Raw genomic sequence first — 20,392 nt, forward strand, 5'->3', positions numbered from 1 at the left:
AGAAGCATCTCAGCTTCCCCAGTGGCTAAGCAGTCCGTCAGCTAACATTAGACAACGATCCCTGCCCTTCACACTGAGGCCGAGAGTCCCACTGTCCGTTCCAACCCCGCGAGCCCCTCGACGCACAACCGTGCCATCAGTCGGCTTCAGAGTGAACGCGGCTCGCCCCGCCCCCTGACCCCCATTGGCTGTTGGGCGCTCTAAGCCCCGCCCCCTCGGCGGGGGTTGGCTGGAGGTGGGGGGAGCGGGGCGGAGCGCGGCGGTCGGAGCGCGGCGGCGGTGGCGCGGGGCGAGCGGAGTCGGCGGCGCCATGGAGACGGCGAGCGACGGCGGCGGTTTCCCCCGGGCGCTGCCGCTGCTGCTGCTGGTGCTGCCGGTGCTGCCGGTTTTGCCCCGCGCCGCCGCCGAGCAGGGTGAGCGCATCCCCGGCACCGCCCGTCGGGTTGAGCGCTTCGCCTCCGGTGCGGTGCCGCTCTGTGGGTTTCCCTTCCCGGTGCAGCCCTCGGGGATCCGCCGTGAGCTCGTTAAAAGGAACGGGATGGGGAAGGAAGGAGGGCGCGGGGTACCGCTGTATCTGCAGGGAGGGAGGGAGGAGCGGGCTGGGATGGAAGGCACGGGCAGTGCGGGGCGCAGTGCGGGCACGGCACGGCTCGCCGGGTTGCTGTTTGCTGCCAGCGAGCGACTCCTGAAACTGAGAACGTGGGCAAATGCCCCGTCCTGCCGAAAGAAAAGGGCTGTTCTGTGCGAAAAGAGTGACTTAGAAGCTGGGATGTATTTTTTAAAGGAAATTCGGGCTGAGATCTTTGCGGGGTCCATCGGGCGCCAGCGGGTTCGTTAACCTGTGTTCCTCTCCGCAGTCGTCCTGATGGACTCGAAAGAATCCCAAGCGGAGCTGGGCTGGACCTCACACCCAGCCAACGGGGTAAGGGCAGCCCTGGGTGCTGCGTGGGGCTTTGAGTGGGAATCCTTGGTTGTGTGGGGCTGAGAGAGCCGGCGTGGCCACGGGGATGGAGTGATAAAGGCGAACACCTCCCCAAAATTCACCCTGTGCTCCTATAGAGCAAATTGTCAGCAATCTGAGTGGCATAGGGGTGAGCTCTGGTCCGTTCCCTGCAGCAGGAGCTGCTGTTGGCAGAGTATGGCAGCAAAGTCAAAGTTTGTGTTCCTCACTGCTTCAGGTTTGTTTTCCAGAAGGCAAACAGAGTGTTTAGAGGGGAAAGTGAAGCATCCTGGAGTCGTCTACCTTCCCTGGCTGTCAATCTGCAGAAGAAACAGTGTTTTGGGTGCATTTAGCAAGCTGGCATAAATATACCCTCAAAAACAATTGCTTTGGGAAGTGTCAGAGCATCCTTAAAGCTTGAATCACCAGCTTGCTCAGAATCTGTGCTGGTGATTTTGGGGAAAACCATTGCACTTGCAGGCAAAGGACTCATCCTGTCCCAGCTCTAATTTCTCCGAGCAGAGGAGCTGCTGCTGGTTGTGATATTGTCACTGCATGATGGCTCTGTGTGTCCTGAACCATCTGTGCCTTCTGTGGGTGGCTCTGGGAGCTCCGGTGTGGGGTGGTTCCACAGCCCTGTGACCACAGCGTGTGGTTTGGGTGGCTGAGGGATGCTCAGTGCCTGTGCTGTGCTGTTTGTAGGTGGAGAGGCAGCTGGGGAGGCACTTACAGTGGTGGCTGTGTTCTGCTCAGGCTTTGGCTCCAGCTGCCAAAGCCTCTCGGCCTCTATATTCTTTTCACAGTGGGAGGAAATCAGTGGTGTGGACGAGGAGTACAAACCCATCCGTACCTACCAGGTGTGCAACGTCATGGAGCCCAACCAGAACAACTGGCTGCAGACAGGTTGGATCGCCCGGCGCGACGGCCAGCGGATCTTCATCGAGCTGAAGTTCACCCTGCGGGACTGCAACAGCATCCCAGGTGTGACAGGCACCTGCAAGGAGACCTTCAACCTCTACTATGCCGAATCCGACGCCGATCTGGGCCACAGCATCCGTGAGAGCAAACACACCAAGATTGACACCATTGCTGCCGACGAGAGCTTCACGCAGGGGGACCTGGGCGAGAGGAAGATGAAGCTGAACACAGAACTGCGGGAGATCGGGCATCTGAGCAAGAGAGGCTTCCACCTGGGCTTCCAGGACGTGGGTGCTTGCGTGGCCCTGGTCTCCGTGCGGGTTTATTACAAGAAGTGCCTCAGCACCGTGCAGAACCTGGCGGTTTTTCCAGATACGGTGGCAGAGACGGCTTTTGCCACGTTGGTGGAGGTGAAGGGCACGTGTGTCGAGCACGCCCGGGTGGATGTGGATAATCCCCCCCGGATGCACTGCAGTGCTGAGGGAGAGTGGTTGGTGCCCGTCGGGAAGTGCCTCTGCAGCCCAGGCTTCGAGGAGAGGGACGGGAGGTGCAGAGGTAATGGGGCTGTTTGCATCTTTTTGGCTGTGGGAGCGCTGGGTGGACGTGCCAGAGCTCTGAATACCACCAGCATTTCCCCCCAGCTTTATTTGGAGCCCTAAAATTACCCTCTGTCGTTAATATCCCCATCGCCGTGCTTTAGATGCAAGTTAATGATTTGATGACTTTACAGCTCTCAAGGTTGCTTTTAATGACAGCTGTAAAAATGAATATAACCCCGACCTTCCCTGGGGTCTTCTTAATGAACCCAGTGCTGGGACCATTTTGGAGCAGGAGAGGTGGTGGCTGTGGGTACGGGGGATGCCTGGGAGCTGCGGGAGGCGAATGTGGGCATCCATCTGCACATCTCTGATGTGTCCCTGGGGATTGCCATGGGCTCGTGTGAGTGGAGCAGCTTGAGCTGCCCTGGTGTGGATGGGTTTTGGTGTGAGAAAAGCTCTTGTTTTCACGTGTTGGGTAGCATCGGTGCTCATTCTGCAGCATGGAGCCTGCTGCCTTCAGAGCAGCACAGCCTGGGGTTGCTGGAAAGCAGGCAAAGAAGCACCGAGGCCAGGGGTTGCCAGGGCCCAAGTGCTTCAGCTCTGCAGTAGGAGAGTGAGGTTTTCCAGAGGGAGAAGATGTGCTTCGATGGCGCTGCTTGAGGCTTTATGGATGTGAACGGTTCAGACATTCCCCTGAACCCAGAGGGGTTTTTATGGTGCCCCAGCAGTGATTCTTCATGCGCTGCCCTCCTCCAAAAGACCTTATTAAAACTATGGGGTTGAAATCTCATCATTGCTGACTGCTTCAGTGGCTGCGTGGCAGCTCGCCACGCTTTCCCCATCTGTTTGGAGTGGGAATTTACATAGCGAGTCCCAGAAGGCTTTTGCTAATGTTTCAGGTTTCTCTGTGTTGAGTTTAAATAATTCATATTCTCTAAGGAAAAATATCTGAAGTAATTTAATGGACGTAATTAAGTTTTTCCCCCCTCGCACAGAAAGCAGGTCATTAGTCACTCTCAGCGGAGCAGCATCTTATGTCTGGTCAAATATCAGAAAACAGTTTTAAGAGTTGAAAGTTTTTGTGTGTGTCTTATTTCCTTCTTTTTTTTTTTTTTAAAGCTTTGAATAACTTTAGAAGATTTCTGATGAAAGCCTTTCCGGGCTGCAGAAATTGCTGTGCAAGGACAGGAGCCCTTGAATTGGAAGTGGATAAAGGGAAGGGCTGTCTGGGGATGCTCTGTGCCCAGCAGTGCAGCCAGGATGCTGGGCACCAGCCTGGTGCTGCCCCTCATAACCTGTCCCATGCTTGGCAGTGGGATGGCAGAAGTGATGCAGGGCAGAGCTTAGAGGTGAAGGAAAGGCAGGGAAATTAGCTTTATTTCCTGCTGAATGCGGCTTCGAATTGAATCACAAAACCTCCTTGCTCTGGTGATTTAGGTGCTGAAATCACCCTGCTGCTGCGAGAGCATTTGTATCCTCACACTGAAATTAGGAGAGATGAGAAAAGACTAATAGGATTTACGGCGCTGCTAATTAGTGCTGTGATAAAGCCAAGCCTTTTTGCTGTCCGTCTTCCCACATAGCACCGTTCCTCTGAAGAAATCCCAGAGCACCCGACAGCTTTCCTGGGTTTGCACATTTCTGATGAATCATTTTGGTGATCATTGAAACGCAGCCATCTCTGGGGTGGAAGTGAGCAGCTTTAGCATCTGCTTAACATCTTCCTGCGAATGAGAGGAGAGCTTCTGTCACTGTAAATACATTTAAACTGCTTTTCTTGTCTAATATACACCTCCAGCCAGCTGCTGGCCTCTGCTTACCCTGATCTTAAAACCTATTTCCAGCAGATGCATGGTGGGCGGGTGGAAGGTGCTGCAGCACTGTGGGCCATCTCCTGTCCATCCCTATCTTGTTTTCAGTTGGCTTCTCAGCACTGATGTCTTTTTGCCCTTCGTTTTGCCAGGTGTGAGCTGCAGCCCCTCCACGCCATTCACTTTGCAACAGCTTCTGTGTAAAATGAAGCTGCGATGTGAGGGATCTGCCTGACGTCTGCTGTGAAGTTGTCTTTTGTGCTTCATCTTTCCCATCCAATCCCTTGCAACGCCCGCAAGGAGAATTTCGACAAAGCCCAAGGTTAATATTTACCAGCCAGTTTTGTTGCAAATGAGACAACTTCAAGCAGACGTTGAATTAATATGACGGAGATCCGCTTCCAGAAATAGCTGTCAGCCACTCTTCTTTGACAGAACCGTAAATTTGTGCTGTGGTTCAGTCTCATCCATTTGTTTCCCTCTGCTTTTGACAGGAGTGGTGGGAGCTGGCGTGGAGCTGCTGGGACAGCAGTGCTGCTGTCACCTACATGGGGCTCGGTGGCAGTGACAATCAGGTCAGGCGGCTGTGTCCCTTCTGTGCGAGGATCATACATTGCTGATGCTAATTTTAGGGAGAAAACAGTTGCTAGTGCTTTGTCTGGGTTTTTAGAGTCTGTTCTCAAGTGAGTTTGATGGGGGTGGAAGGGATGGCTTTGCCCTCTGTGGTGCAGCAGGCAGGGTTGTCCTGGTGTGTCCATCCCTGGTGGTGTGCAGGGGGATGTGGGGGCTTTACAAGGTGAGAAGCTGTCTCTGTGGTCTTGAAATGCAGAGATGAGGCGAGGGGTCAGCAGCTGCTAGAAGAACACAGTCTTTGCTAATGGCAGCTACTGGTGGTGCAAAACCTAACTCACACTGAATGCTGTGCAGTTAGCAGCAAGTGAGCTCTGCTTGGATCCATCAGGATCTGCCCGTTGGGGTGTCCTGATGGATCCACCAGCAGAGCAGTGCCTCTGCCCCAATGCCAGGTCCTGTTTGAGCCAGTTTTGATGAGAATGGATCTTATTTTGCAAAAAGCAAGGCTGCAGTAGTAGTCCTTGAATTTGATTTTCCAAAGGGGAGCACTGCAATAGAGGAAATATTCACTGTTCCATAAAAGCAGCCTTCCCCCTCTCGTCCCACCAGACCTCCCCTCTGCTCCTTGTGCTGCTGAGTGCTGTGGGCTGAGGGTGGAGGAATGCCAGCTCTGCCTTCAGCCCCTTTTTGCTGTGCACACATCTCCTGGGACTGCCACAAAGAGCTTTTGTTGGCCAGCTGCTCGTGCTGGATGGCAGCACTCATGCTTCCTCTTCTTTGGGAGAAGGGAACGAAACCATCCAGTCCCCTTGCCCAATGCGGGATGGGGATGCTGAGAGAGGGGCTGCGTCGAAGGCAAAAATCAAAATTAGTGATCCTGAGAACCAGTGCAGCATCTTGTGATGGCAGTGTGCTGGAATATTGCCACTGCTCAGCTGTTTGCTGCCCTTCTCTGCAAGCTGTGGTGTCAGTGCATCCTTTTCCTGGCTGATTTATGTGTTCTGCCCACCCCCCCCCAGATGTGATACAGCAGTCGTGTCTGACTGGGGGTGGTGGGAAGATCCTTTCCTCTGTGGCTCATGCCCCCATCAGAACGTCGTGTCTCTACAGTAGTTGAGAAATAAAAAAGTTTGAGTGGGAATTAAAGAAATTTAGAGTAAAAAGTTGCAATATTCTGTGGGTCGTTACAAAGGTACCTCCTGAAGCCTAAGGTCTCCTTTTCCATTTAAGTACAAAGAAGATGGATCCAAATGCTCAGCGCTTGGGGCTCCTGATTTGTTTCATCTTTTATACATTAGCTTACAAACCTGTGTGCACTCCTGGAGTTTATTTTATCTCCTGAATGATGCCAGGGTATTATGCATAATAAATTTATTTGTTCTCCTGGGACTCTGCACTGAGCACCAGGCTTTCCTTTCATCCTCAGAGCATCCTGTGCTGCCTGTGGGATGCTCAGCTCTGGGCCTGGAGCTGGGCATGCCATAGTGGTGTGAATGAGGACACATTGAGAGGGGCTGAGGGAGTAAATCCGTGCTGCAGTTGGAGGACTGATTCTGAGTATCTGCCCATCAGCAGCCCCTGGGGAACCCGCAGTGCCTTTGGTAGATGCTGCTCTCCTTAAGTTCTGCAGATGGACCACCCATATGAAATATGCTTTCTCTTTGGTCTCTTTTTGGAGTAATGATCAAGCTCGGAGATATTTATTATTCTGGATTGCATGTTATATTGCTGTATTATAGTGTGTCTGAAATAATTATGGCTGTGGAAATTGTGGCAGAGCCAGACACAAATTACTCTATGACACTTAATTTTAGACCAAACTACTCAGAAAATTGCAAGCATCACAGTTGGCTTGCAGCATTCTTGTCAGGCCTAAGGTTATACAGACCTGGCTGCTGGATGGACACGGTGGTTGTTCTGCTGAAATACAAAGGGAAACCCACCTTGCCCCCAGCTCAGGGGGCATTGCAGGGACTCACGCACTCAACACAAGCAGGGTGAGCTGGAGGTGTGGGTTGGCCAGCCCTCAGCATGGGAGGAATTGGCTGGCTGTACTGGGGAACTGTAAGGGACAGCAGTAAACAGCAGTTGGCTCCATGGATGTGCCTGCATTAATGTGTCCTTGAGGAAAATTCCTGCGTGAACAGCAATGAGTTTCTGCTTGGTTCTGTGGCACTGAATTCAAGTGAATGCCTTCTTGGTGCTGAATGGATTTTGATATTTCAGGACTGCCTTACTAAATATACTTGGGTATTTAATTTTCCTCTAGACTAAATCACAGAATTTAATTTCGGCTATTAAGAGCTCATTGTTGGAGATGCACAAAGATCTACCCTCTGGACACAGGTTTTCATTTCAGTACTTCTCCAATTATTTAGCGAGGACTGAAATCATAGAGTAGCCTTGTCTTAAAGCTTTCAAGGATGCTGGAAACGACTGTGGGCTTTTTGAAAGTGTTACTGAAAAAATGGCTATGAAAAAAGAAGTTTTCAGGAGAAAAACTGCCTTTGAGTTCTCCTCGAGCTGACACAGCCTGAGATGCCCATCCTGGTGGGCAGCACTGAGCCCAGAGGAGCAGAGACCCGATGCGGTGCCGCATTGATCTCTCCTTCCTGCTGGCTTTGTCCCTCCTGCACGGGCACAGAGATTGCAGAAGGTCTCTTTCCCTTCATCACGGCAGGGCTCAGTAACGGTATCGCTCGCTGCCTGCAAAGTATTGATTACAGCTTTTGCAATAAGACAAGGCAAGATTGCAAACCCAGCGTGCACGGGAAGGCAGGAGCCTCTCTATTACCCGAGGACATTTGTTGACAAGGCTCTTTCACCAGCTCAATATACTCCCGGAACTTCAGTCTGATGCTATGTTTTGCACAAGGTGCCCTGTCTGGTTTGGGGCTACCTGTCCTCATCTGTGTGTGCTCGGTGGCAGCTGTCCTTCCAGGGCACCAGTACGATTCTGATGGGAAGAAAAAGCAATTGCAGAGCTCTGGGGGATGATGCAGTGCTTGGAGAAGCTGGGTCTGAGCTAGGAGGAGCTCTGAAGTCTGTGTCTGGGGTTTAATTTAATTACATGCTATATGAAGAGAATATTTTTGTTTGTTTGCTTTAAGCCTGCTGCTTGATAATTTCATTAGCTGCACCCGCAGCCTTGTGTGTTGTGAAATGACAAGTGACAATGCTCTCTTCTCCACGCTTTTAGCGATGGGATGGAGTTCAGCACTGTGTCTTTTCGGGAATCTCTTCCAAGCTGAGCAGCCCTGCTCTGCTGGGCCCCCATTTCCTTCTTCTGGCAAAACATGAGGGTTTTAGGGTTCCCTTTTTGGAGATCTGCTGCCAGATGTCACAGCAGCCAGAGGCTCCCTGGGGCAGGCAGGGTGCAGGCAGGCATCATCCCACGTCTTGCACCCACCCTGCCCACACAGATAGATCATCTGATAAAGAAAACAGGAGAAATGATGTGCTTACATGAGCAGAAAACTCAGCTCTGTGGAGGCTGAGCTCAGGCTGCTGCCTGCTGTCCCTTCGCCCTCCTGAAGAAGGTTCTCTGCGCTCCTTCTTTAGAACTGGGAGGCTGGTGTGAGACCCTGAGGTCAGCCGTGGGTATGGGAACTGCTGACACCAAGTGCATTTCCACCAGCATTTCAGTGAAACGTTTAGGATGTAATAACCATTGGCTTGATAATGGCATTAGGATGGATGGAAGCTGGATGTGCACACCTGGTCCGAAGGGTCAGCATCACTGTAGCTGCTGTGGGAGACAGCAGTGTGGGCACTTCTGTGTTTTATCCCACTGCTGATAACAGAAAGTGAGGCAGCAGGGACTGATGTGCAGGCAGGACCGATGACCTGTGCTGGGAGCAGGGGGCTCGCAGTGCTCAGAAGGGCTCCTTCTCACCTTGATATGCATTAGGCACAGGGACGGATGTGCTTCTTACCTGGTGCTCCTGGAAATGCTTTGGACCCTGGTGAAGGTCTGCAGGGAGCGGGGGACGCAGAGGAGCCCAATGCTGTGATCCACACGCAGCCCCTCCGGTTGGCAGTTCCAGCAGAGAAAATTAACGCGCATTAAAAGAGAGCGGACTTTGTCAAATACAATTTCATGACCAAAAAAAAAAGGAAGGAAAATAAAAAAAAAAAAAGGAAAGGAATTGATTTTGGAAGACAACCGAGTTGTAGTGTTAATTACAAATGACTGTATAGGCGTTTTGGGTGAATCTGCAGGCGTTATTGATTCCTGCTGGCAAGCGCACGACTCTTCCGCCGTCTGCAGGAATTCAGCAGCATGAATAAGTTCAGCAGTGCTCGTGCATGCAATGTCCCCCCTGTTTTCCCTTTGTTCTCAGAGATCTGTGAGGTGTGTGAATCACCAAGCTGGCGTGAGACAGTTGGGGTAGGAAAACCAAAAGGTAGAACTCATCAAAAGCTTTCAGGTGGGGGGCAGAAACACGCTGCTGGGCTGCAAAGGAACTTTCCTTGTGGTCTGGCACAGCTCAGTGTGATTGGAGAGGTGAAGCCACAGGCACACGTGTGCACATGTGTTTCCCAGTGGTGGAGGCAGGCAGGAGGTGTTTGATGGGCTCTGTCTGATTTCTGTATTGATGCTACCTGGAAGCTGTGTGGGTTAAGTAGCTTTAGTCCTAAATCCGCGATACAGTGCAATTTCCACCTCGTATTTAATCTTCCATCTGTGCTCATCCTCTCAATATTTTATGCTAAGCTTCGGTATTTGCTAAGGTCTCAGCCCCATCCTCTCTGCAAAATGATGAGCGCTGTTTAATTAGGCACCGATAAGCTGCAGGAAATGGATTTTTGGATTCCTCAGGCCCTGCTGAGTGGCTGGGGCAGTGTCAGCGAACATCTCCTAACCTGGATTTGTCTGTTCAAACCCACCTGTCCCATCTTCCCTGCTTGAGTGTGGACAACGTTCCCATGCTTCAAAAAGAAAACAAAGGTTAAGTGAATTGTTTGAGGTAATCAGCTGTTGCAGCGATGGATATCAACATCACCCAGGCTACCGGCCAGCTGGTAAATAGAGCTGGGGTGATTAATAACTTCATTTTACTGCTGCATGCAAAATCCTGGCCGTGCTTCACTTGAAAAGAAATGCAATCAGCTCCAAAGCTGCAGTCAGTTGTCCTGCTTGGTGCACTTAGCGAGTCGCCTCTAATCACTGCTCATCAGTTAACAAGATAAAGCTGCTCGGATGCTGATGCCCCACAGCTGATAAATCAGGGTTTCAGCCAGGGATCCCTTGCTATTTTTTAAGGTGAAACATCTATGCCCAGCTTGCTGCTGCCTGTGGAATGCTGAGATCCGTGCTGGTGACAGAGAGGCTTCTGCAGCCCCTGGGGGTGTGGGGCAGAGCCTGGGCTGCAGCAGGAGGAGCAGTGGCAGCAGTGAGGTGCTGCAAGCTGGATCCTGCTGGGGAGGGGGAATTAAAGCTGTCCTGTGGTGGCTTAATCAGAAACCAGGCCTTTTTCTTGCCTCTCCACATCCTTAATTGCTCCAATCTACCTATGGCTAAGACTGCGTGTGGGAGAGGATGCTGCTTTTTGCTCTTTGAAGTCACCTGTTCATGTCCAACAGTGGCAGCAGATGTGTCTGCATGAGAAACCCATGGGGTTCTGCTGCTGGCAATGCAGTGTGGTGACAAGGAAGGAGTGTGCCCTCTTGGAGGAGCGAATGGGGGGCACGGGGAGCATCTCACGTGGGCACCAGTGATGGAAGCGCAGAGAGGCGATGAATTTGTCTGGCCCACCCAGCTGCTCCTCCTCCAGGATGAGGGATTATTGGATTCCATTATTTAATAATTCAGTTGTGGTGGTACCAGAGAGGCAATTGTGTACCAAATGGAGAGTTTCATTCTGTAAGTGGATGGCCTGATTGCTGGAGAGCTGCCGCGTACCCTCTGCAAAAATGAGCACTGCAAAGTAACAGAATTGCCTGTAAAGTAACTGGGGACCAAGGAAAATGCTTGTGGGATGAGGTGGAGAGAGTGGGAGTTTGTCTCAGAAACTGAGATGCATCTGTGATGCATCAGATGTCGTGGGGTGCTTCTGCACTCCTTCTGGAGCATCAGAATAGGACAACCAGGGGACAGAGTTAAAAACAACGTGCAGAAAGCCAGGAGGCTGCAGCACTCCTGTTATTGGCTGTGATTTCAGTGAAGGATTAGGCAATGTCTAAATGTTGTTTTGTCAACTTCCTTCTCCTAGCTATTAGAGACGGGGAGGAACTGCCTGAAAGATGCTTCTAATTGAAAACGCTCAATTTCCTACCATGAGATGTCAAATTTATGTGACTGCTGGGCTTGCCTTTAGCTCCGGGGGATGACAGCAGTATATTCCCTGGTTTTACTGCTCGAGTCCCATCAAGTTTGTAAACAAGATTGATTTTTCTGTTCTGCCTGACAGAGGCTACGAGCAGGAACCCGGTGCCAGCGTTGGAGCTTTGATGCTGTAATGAGAAGCTGCTCCCTGCAGAGCAGGACATGCCGTGCTCTGGGCTGGGATGGCTGAGCAGGAGAGGAGCCCCTGGGAGCTTAGGATGTGCCTGCAAGCACTGCGTGCCAATGGCAGTCCTGCTGCCCTGTACTGTGGGCAGTACAAAAGGAAATGCAAGCTGAATGCATTGCCACATGTATTGGTGTAACAGTAGGCTTCCTTTGGTTTCTCAAATACAAAGGGGGGGCTGGAAGTTTTGGAGGTAGTTTGAACACCCACTATTTATTTATTTTTGTGTGTGTGTTATCCAGTGCCTGAAGTAGGGGAAGGCATTTACTGTGTGTTGCACACTGCCTCTCTGCTGCTTCTCTGTTTGTGTGCCAAGCCTGTGCTTTGAAAGGTCATCATTATCTGGTCCTGGAGGTGTGCTGGGAACTGGGAGAGGAAAAGGCAAAGCTGCAGACTGTCCAGTCCCACTGGTTTTAAGGGCTTTTCTTTTCTTATTCTCCATTTTTACCGGTTTTCATCTTTAGTATAGAAAAGCAACATTGAGTCCTGCCCAGAGAGGTTGTGGGTTCTCCACCCCAGGAGGTGTTCAGGATGGATGGGGCCATGGTCCAGCATCAGATCTGGAGGTTGGTGGCTCTGCCTGTGGCAGGGGGCTGGAACTTAATGATCCTTGGGGTCCCTTCCAACCCAAGCCATTCTATGATTGGCAAATGCTGATTTTCATTCCAGATACCAGGAAACCCCTTGCTTGGGCACAACTGGAATAGGCTTGGGGTGGCCAAACCTTCTGCTTTCTATCTGCTTGCACTGTGTGACAGAGACCTTGTGTGGAAAGGAGCAAAGCTTTCAGGTGACTCTTGAAAGGCTGCTTTTGTGATATAAGAGAAAGCAGAAATCTCCCCGTGCTGCTGCTCTGCCCGCAGCTGGCTGTCCGTGTGCTGGGACAAAGCAATCCCACCTACAGCAAGATGCAATCACAGCAAGATGGATTTATTTAACGGCAGTGAAATAATGTCCCCTGTAAACATTCACCCGTTTTCAGCATCCCATGCAAGTCTTCTCTGCCCCGGTGCTGTGCCTGGTGCTTTGTCCTCAGATCACAGCCTGAGCTGCCAGTTTTGTGTCATGAGAAAAAGTAATGAACCGGAGTGCAGTGGAATAATCTTCATTAAAAGGAACAGTCTCAGCAGCCAACTCCTTAAAAGTGATGAGAGAGGGGACTGCGCTTGGGGAGCTGTTTGTGTGGGGACTTCACAAGGCTGCATGCTCAGGGAGCTGATGGAGGGGCAGCAGGCAGCAGCCCCACATCAAGAAGATGAAGCCAAGCAGAATGCATTTGTTTGCAGGCTGCTGCTTTTTCAGATGTTGTTTTAGGGCTAAAGTGAAGCTATTGTGAACTGCTCTGTGGGGTTTTACAGCCTGTTTTTTTTGTTGTTGTTTCTTGTGAAGTAATGTGTCTTTCATGCAGAAGTAGCTCCTAGGTGTCCTGCTGGGGTTGGTAGGTTGTGCACTGCGCAGACTGTGGTCAGGATCAAGCAATTCCTCGACCAGCAGATGAACCACTTTCTTGTTTGAATATCAAAGACGCTTTCCAAAGGGTAAAGGCAGCCTGTGTGTATGGCCTGTGAAAGTAAATTGCTGCTGCTGCTGTTTGACTTCAGTACATACCCCAGTGGCTGCAGTGACTGCTGTCAATCTGCAGTGATGGCACCACGGCTGCCAGCACGTGGCCTCATGCACAGCTTTGTAGCTCTGGTAGCCAATGAGTTCTCCAGCTTCTCGATCTGCCCTTTTTGGGTTGGTGCTAAGTCTTGCTGTGACTCCCACTTCCTTTTGCTCTGCTCGCCTGGCACTGACCACTAAACTGTGTGCTTTCTGTATCCCATATTTTTCTGCAGCCACCTCCTCCTCCAAATCCCTCTGTAGCTTCCAGCATCACTCTGGCTGATGTCCTGCCAATAGCCATCATTCTTTCAGTGCATCCACACCCCACTGAAAGGGTTCCACAGCCCTGGAGGAACCAGCACCAAGTGACAGCATCAAAATGTCCATTCTGGGTCTAACCAAATGGACATCTCCCTTGGTGCCAGGATCCCAGCAAGGAGCTTGGAGGGTGATGTCCTCTGGCCAGCAACAGGCAGAGGAAGCCCAGGGAGCAGGGTGGTGCAGTCACCAGCTGTGGCCCTGTTCTGTTTGTGCTGTTCTTTCAATAACTCCCTTTCTCTCTATCCAGCATGCCTTCCAGGATTTTACAAGCTCTCCCTCCGCCTCCCTCTCTGCTCTCCTTGCCCTGAGCACAGCTTCACACATGAGGAAGCCTCCACCTTCTGCTCCTGCCAGAAGAACTACTCCAGGTCCCCGTCAGACCCTCTGTCTGCCTCCTGCACACGTATGTCTCACTGAAACAGCAGCTTTGTAGCACCAAGGAGGGCTGGGCCTGGGGAGGGCGATGGGCTCTCCTTGTTCCATGGGGGTGTGGGGTTCAATACATCCCACATGTGGTCAGGCATGCAGGCACTCACTGGTAAAAAAAACTAGGGCGGTTAGTTGTTCAATGTAGTTTGCAGATTTTAATTAGTTGGCCTCTAGTTAATTGGATTGGACCTCAGCTCCTGTAGTGATGGATGGGGTAGAAGTGCCTGCTTGGCATTGAGAAGCTCAGGCATGGGTTGGATGGCAGGGAGAGGTGCTGTGGGTGCTCCTCACACCTTGTGTGAGCTGTGGCTGGATGCGAGTGGGAGGCTCCTCCAAAGAGAAGCCCACTGTGCAGTCCTATGTCCTGCATTCCCATCCTGTGAGCTGCCGTGGGGCAGCTGCCTGAACCCAGGCCTTGTTCCGTCACCACCTGCGTCCCCAAGCCCTACCAATGGGAGCCCTGAGCAACCTCAGGCACATGGCTACCCTTCTCCTCCTAGGCCCCCCATCTGCCCCAAGGGACCTGGTGTACAGCCTGCGGCGTTCCTCGTTGGTGCTGCGTTGGAGCGCTCCTGCCGACGCGGGCGGCCGCAGCGACCTGACCTACAGCCTGTGGTGCAGCCATTGCCCGGCGCCGAGGGGTGGCTGCGAGCAGTGTGGCAATGGTGTGGGCTTCGTGCCGCAGCAGACGGGACTGGTGGAGCGCACCGTTACGCTGGTCAACCTGCTGCCCCACGCCAACTACACCATCCGCGTGGTGGCCCTCAATGGCGTCTCGGCTGGCAGCCCCCTGGCAGGACAGCCCTACGCTGAGGTCAACGTCTCCACTGGGCTTGCAGGTACTGGTGGGGTGGGGATGTGACGTGTGCTGCGGGTTCCTGGCTTGTTTGTGGCACCTGCTGCTCTCCTTGATCCCAAAGGCACTCTGGGGAGTGGCTGGGGACAACCTGGGCTGGGAGTCACAACTCCTTCGAGCAGCTGTAGGTTGGGTTTGCAGCTCATGGAAAGCAAATTCAAAGAGATGTGCCACTTATAAAAGGACTCTTTGAATATTGGTTATCCTTTGGAAACCAAAATTATTTTATCTCTTCTCTGTGCTGGTCCACAGCAAGATTTTTGACTGTAATTATCTACTTTATCGTATAATAGAATCATAGAATACATTCACAGTATGGCTTGTGTTGGAAGGGACCTTAAAACCTGTCTAGTTCCAAGCGCTGCCCTGGGCTGGCTGCCCCCACAGGGTCCCATCTGTGGCCTTGGGCACTGTAGTGGAAATGCTAAGTCACAACCTGAAACAGTGATGGAGCACCTGGTGAGAAGGCAGGGCCAGCCCAGGGGAGCTCAGGTGCATGCAGTGCAGCTGAGTGACTGAAGGGGTGAAGCCAGGATCCACCCCTTCCCAGACCTCATTTAAGGATTGGCAGTGGAGGTGGGGGTATCTGTTGCTGGAGATCCTTGCCTACCTGAGGCCTTCCAAAGATAAGCAGCTCTTTTCTTTCATTTCTGCACCCATAGCTGCTGCATTTGGCCTCGCTCTTGTTTACCGTAGTCAAAGACTTTGCCACCCTGCTATTACCATCCCATTATAGCATTAGAGGCACCTGCGGGGATGGGGCACGACAGCTCTCAACCCTCTGAGCATCCTCACGGTCCCCTCTGGACCCATTCTAACATCTCTGCTCTAGGTTTGAGTTCCCTTAGCATGAGGGGAAGCTGCTGTCATGGTCCTGGGGCTGTGCAGCACTGCCTTGTTGTGTCCTTGTCTGCTCCTCTGTGGCTACGTTATTAATTTGCATGAAAGCCCTTTGCCAAGCCACGGTTAATGGAGACAGATGATCCTCACATACCTCTTGGCAGGAATTGGCCAACAATTTCATCAGAAAGGATTAAACTTTGATCTTGTTATAAATAATTTTCCCACCACTTGATCAAATGGTTTTGCCTGTGTTGTTGCTCTCTCTCCTATCCCAATTTCTGTGAATCCGCTCAGTGGATGCTGTGCCACAGACCGCCCTTAGCAGAGGTGTCACTCCACATTAGGGCCATGGCCGTTCAGGGAGGAATTTAGGGCTGGGAAGAGCCGTCCCAAAGCTCAGGTTAGTCCTGAACCAGCAGTGCGTATGCTGGGGACGATGGGAGCTTAATTATAGCTGATAATGAGAGGTTGCTGCAGAGGTTCCCATGTGGGTGGTGAGGCAGAGCCTGAGGCAAAAGGTCCCTGTGCTCCAAAGGGAACATGGCAACAAGTCCGTGGTGCCAGCCTGTGCCAAATCTGTATGTCTGTTCGATGCAAGTTTTTATCTGGGTAAGTGGGAATCTCACCCCCTTACTCCACGCTGTGTATTCCTGAAGGAATTGAAGTATGCATAAAGAATACGGCATAATTAATCTTGTAATCTGCTCAAAATCAGTGTCTCTTGTCGAGCTGTCAAGCCTCCGGATGCAGATGGTGGCACAGATTTAGCTCAGCAGCTGAGGTTTAGGAAACTGCTTGAAACCCTCGAGTGTTTTGCTTCTGAAGGTGTCCCTGCCCAGGCTGGAGCTGCTCCCCGTGTGCTGGGGCCCCTTTGTTCAAATCCATCACCAAAGTGCTGAGCGGGGCCAGAGATAAGCAGAGAGCAAGGCCTCAGGGATGCCTGGAGCAGAGGCAGCTCCTTTCATGGCTGCGATATGATGGTCTTGGGGATGTCTTTGGCAGCATCAGGAAAGCTCTGGCTGGAGATATGCAGATTCAGAGGAAAAATTAAACAAAGAAACAAGACCCTATTTAGCTGTCAGATCCCAGCTCCTCTAAATATAGCTCTAAGTGCATCTTTCACGCTACCCTTCCCCTTCAGCATTCACAAGAGGGAATTAGCAGTTGCTCATTGTATTTGTGAGGAAAAAGAGAAGATGCTGTTTAGTCTGCAGGAGGCAAAATTAATACCGTGTTTTTTCTAATCTGGCCCCAGCATGGGACTAAACAAAAGTGTTTGAGGAGAGAACGGAGCTGTTTACCTGCAGGAGCAGATCAACATCAGCTATGTAAATGTACAGCGTGGGACAATGTCATTTGTATTCCTGGCAGGGATCAGCTCCTGTCTTAAAGAGCTTTTAAATCTGTTGCAGATTAATAATGCAGCCAGTGCCGGAATGCATTCTGCTCTTTGAGACTGGGAAGTGCTTTTTGCTGAATGAGGTGCTTTGAAGCAGCTGCTCTGTGTGCACATTGCTGCTGCTCCTTTGGCTTCCCCACACTTTGCTGCCTGCAGTGGTGGCACTGGAGCCTTGCAGCAGCTTGAGTATGGGCTGCTTTGGAAGCTCCCTGCTCTGTGAGAGTCTCAGTGCTTTGCCCTGTGTTTAGGCAGTTCCAACTACCCAGGCACCTCAAATGCTGGATCTACAGCTTGTGCTGCCAGTTCACAGGAATTAACAGGTGCAAATTGCTGCTTCTGCTCTGCTGAGTGACCCTGCAGTCGGTTGGGCTTTGTCTTGGCTCTATCACAGCAGCTGATTGCACTAATCAGGGCCCTGGGGTGACTGATTGCATCGTGGGGTGGAGAAGAAAAGTGATTTGCAGCAGAGCAGAGCTGCTCTCTGTCAGTATCTCCCTGTGTCTCTGTGCACCTCGAGCTCTGCCCAGGTGGAGATCTCCCACTCCTGTGCTCTGACTCCATCTCTCCTCCTTGTCTCTGACTCTGGGCATCACCTTCACCCGTGCTGCAGCTGTAGGTTTGGCAGCACTCATCTCCTGAGCCCAATCTGCCTGCTGTCTGCTGCTCGCAGGGAGCGACACTGAATTACTGTGTAATTAATGGGTACAGAATGGACACTTAAATTGAAGAATTCAAGCTCGTTTCTTAATACTAATATCAGTCAATGGGCTGCAAACCCATCGTCCATCTGTCCTCAGAGCATCCACGTCCCCTCTGGATGCCTGCTTAGACACCTGGGGTGCTCAGGGCACAGCACCTTTGTGCCATTGCTGCTGCCCTACCAGTTACTGGAGAGGAGCACACCCACATGCAATGGAGTGGAGTTTATAAAACCAGGCAGAGCGCTGAATAATTTAAAGTTTGCTTTTTCAGAATAGAGACAACATTAGGGAAGCTTAAAATATTGATGGGAAACATAGTTGTGTTATTTATTTATTTATTTTTTTTTCCCACAGTGTGAAATGCTTTATAGTCTGTGTGATTTTCTTTAATCCCTTTTAAGCATGGTGAAGGCTGGTGCTCACTTTGCTGGCATGTTCCACGTGTGCTGCTCTCCAGTGAGGCACTCGGTGGGCATGATTTCTCCTGATGGCTCTGTTAACAGTCAGGAGAAGCTTGTTCATGTTTTCTCAGTCTGTTTGCTGGGTTCAGAGATACAGGCAGACATCTGTGTGATATCTTATTGATGGGGATCATATAGCACAGCAAGGGGCACTTAGCTCCCTTTACAGGAGCAAAGCCCAGGCTGGCTTTGGGAGCATGCACCGGCAGGGCTGCTGCCAAACTTCTTGTCTTGCTTTGTGCTCCTCCTTCTTTATGCATGAACAATTTGATATGCCCTTAAAGGTTGGCTCTGGGGCCAGTGCGTGTGCACACAGAGGGTTATTCCTTAAAATATCAACCCACATTTAGGCAGTGGGGGGTAAGCAGTGTGCAAGGGCTGAGCCTGATGCCCTCGGAGCACCCAGCTGTATTCTGCATCCTCGTGCTCTCAGAAGAAGCTGAGAGGACTTGGAATCAAGGAACAAATCATCATGAATAAAACATCAGCAGGACGTTCTTCTGCAGTGGAGATTAATGAGCTAAGTCATAAATACAAAATTTCACAGATACTTAAGTTTACTTTCCAGGGACTTGTTCCTCTCTGCAGGAGTCCTGGTGGAGCAGTCAGGGCTCAGCGCGTGTCCTGGTTTGATGGAGAAGCAGCACGGGCTGAGAGCAGCCAATTCCCTGCACAGCTTTCCCTGTGCTGCCGTGTGCAGGTGTTGGATTGATTGCTGCAGACCCTTTGCTGTGGTGTGATCCTTGGCCTGGGGAGGTTGGGCTTTCTGATCAATCCAGAATGAGGAGATCCAACAGAAGCATTTTTCACATTATGTTTTCCCTACTAGAACATTTCTTGTCTGTCTTAAAGAGCATCAGAGCCACTGCTGTCACAGCATCTCCCACCTCCTCCCTGCTGCTGCCCAGTGAGTGGTGGGCGCTGCCTTGGGCTGAGCATCATAGCAGTGCTGCTCCTGACTCAGGGGGAGCATTGCTTCCTTGGTGAGCTCCTGTGATGCAGCTGGAGCTGCTGGAGAACCTGCAGTATGTTTGCTAGTCTGGGCATTGGGATGAGCTGCAGCTATTCTGGGCAGGATATGGCATGGTGAAAGCAGGAGCTGCCTGCACAGGGAGGTGAGCTAACCAGGAGCAGAAATGCCAAGGAGGACGATGCAGCATGCAGTGTGTGCTGAGCAGAAATAACCAGGCAGCTTCTGGAGCACAGCTCAAGTGCTGGCAGCAGGCAGGGAGGGCAGCTCTGCCCGATTCCCAGTGTTGGGATGGGATGGGATTATGAGTGGGGCAGTGCTGGGGGTCTCAAAGTGTCCTGCAGCTCCCACACACCGTTAGCAGCAGGCACAGAGCACCTGACACCTGCAGCACTGTGGCAGAGGGTGCAATCAGGGCTTTTTGCTTCTTTTAGGACAGAGCCTTGCTAGCTGACCAGATCACAAAGCAGTTGTATTTTGGATGATCACCAGCTTGGAGTTTACCCTGTTTCAGTCCTGATTCAGAGAGAGGAAACCACAAACTGCACAAGATGAATGCTCTTCAGCCATTCAGATTATTAAAAGCTTTTACTTTGGCATCAGAGGACAAAAGCAGAAACAAAGTGACCACGAATGTGAGGACAGTGGTAAAACCCCCTCTAACTCATGCTCTCCTAGCTATTAATGTGGCTGTTGGTAACTGCAGTGCCCCAGACTTGCTGGCAGGGTCCCCAGGCGGGCAGGCTCTGCTGTGGGGTGGCTGCTGGGGGCTTAGAGGGATGCTCTGCGTCAGCCATCACCCCCTGCTTTCCCCTCTGCCCTTCCAGTGCCAACTCCTGTCACTGACATCCGCACCGATAAAGTTGAGCAGAAGAGCATCTCCTTGTCGTGGCAGGAGCCAGGCTTCCCAACCAACAGCACCGAGTACGAGGTCAAGTACTACGAGAAGGTATGGCTCTGGGGATGGAACCAGCACCCGTGAGGCTCTGCTCCTCAGCACCCCATGGCTCGGTGGTGGACAGTAAGGGATGTGAATGCATGCTGAGGGTTTTACTGGCACCTGGGACTGGCAGAAGCGCTTCCAGTGGGTGCTTGTAAAGGCTTTTCCTCTCCACCAGCCTTATGAAATCTGCTTATGTAAGTTTTTGGAAATTTGGGTTGTTTGGAGGGTTTATTTTAATTAGGGTGGTTTTTTTTTTTGGTGTTTTTTTTTTTGTTCCCATCTGTTCAGCTAGATTTCTTCCAGTCCTAATGTTGACATCTCCCTGGGAAGAAGAGTAAAGCCAATAACTTGCATTCATTCATTCTTTGGATGGATTTTTTTTCAAGAATAGAAATCTGAGCTTTGGGTGCTTGCCATCACCCAGCTAGACAGGAACTATAAACCATGTAGTGCTTCCTGAGCTGTGAAGAGGTGACACCTACGTTCATTGCCTGCTCTTTTGGGAAGTTTTGGACCAGTGGTCTTTGGTTTAGGATCAAGTGCCACACGCCCCAGACTTCAGTAAGCCGTG

At 51.4% G+C, this 20,392-nt stretch overlaps 1 protein-coding gene across 2 annotated transcripts in view; it reads left to right on the forward strand.

Moving 5' to 3' along the window:
- Positions 1-280: 280 nt before the first annotated feature.
- The window catches only part of EPHA10 (EPH receptor A10), a 30,406-nt gene continuing 10,294 nt past the window's right edge, over positions 281-20,392 (forward strand). Inside the window, exons 1-6 of one of the 2 annotated variants that reach the window (XM_048968872.1) lie at positions 281-413; positions 858-922; positions 1,744-2,413; positions 13,467-13,622; positions 14,149-14,487; positions 19,706-19,827. In XM_048968872.1, the coding sequence (XP_048824829.1) occupies positions 311-413; positions 858-922; positions 1,744-2,413; positions 13,467-13,622; positions 14,149-14,487; positions 19,706-19,827 (1,455 nt within the window). In that variant the 5' untranslated portion in view covers positions 281-310. Of the gene's footprint in view, positions 414-857; positions 923-1,150; positions 1,179-1,743; positions 2,414-13,466; positions 13,623-14,148; positions 14,488-19,705; positions 19,828-20,392 lie in introns of those variants that run through there. The other variant, XM_048968873.1, reaches the window with a different exon arrangement.

This window comes from Lagopus muta, chromosome 23 (genome assembly GCF_023343835.1).
Source record: "Lagopus muta isolate bLagMut1 chromosome 23, bLagMut1 primary, whole genome shotgun sequence".
NCBI lineage: Eukaryota > Metazoa > Chordata > Aves > Galliformes > Phasianidae > Lagopus > Lagopus muta.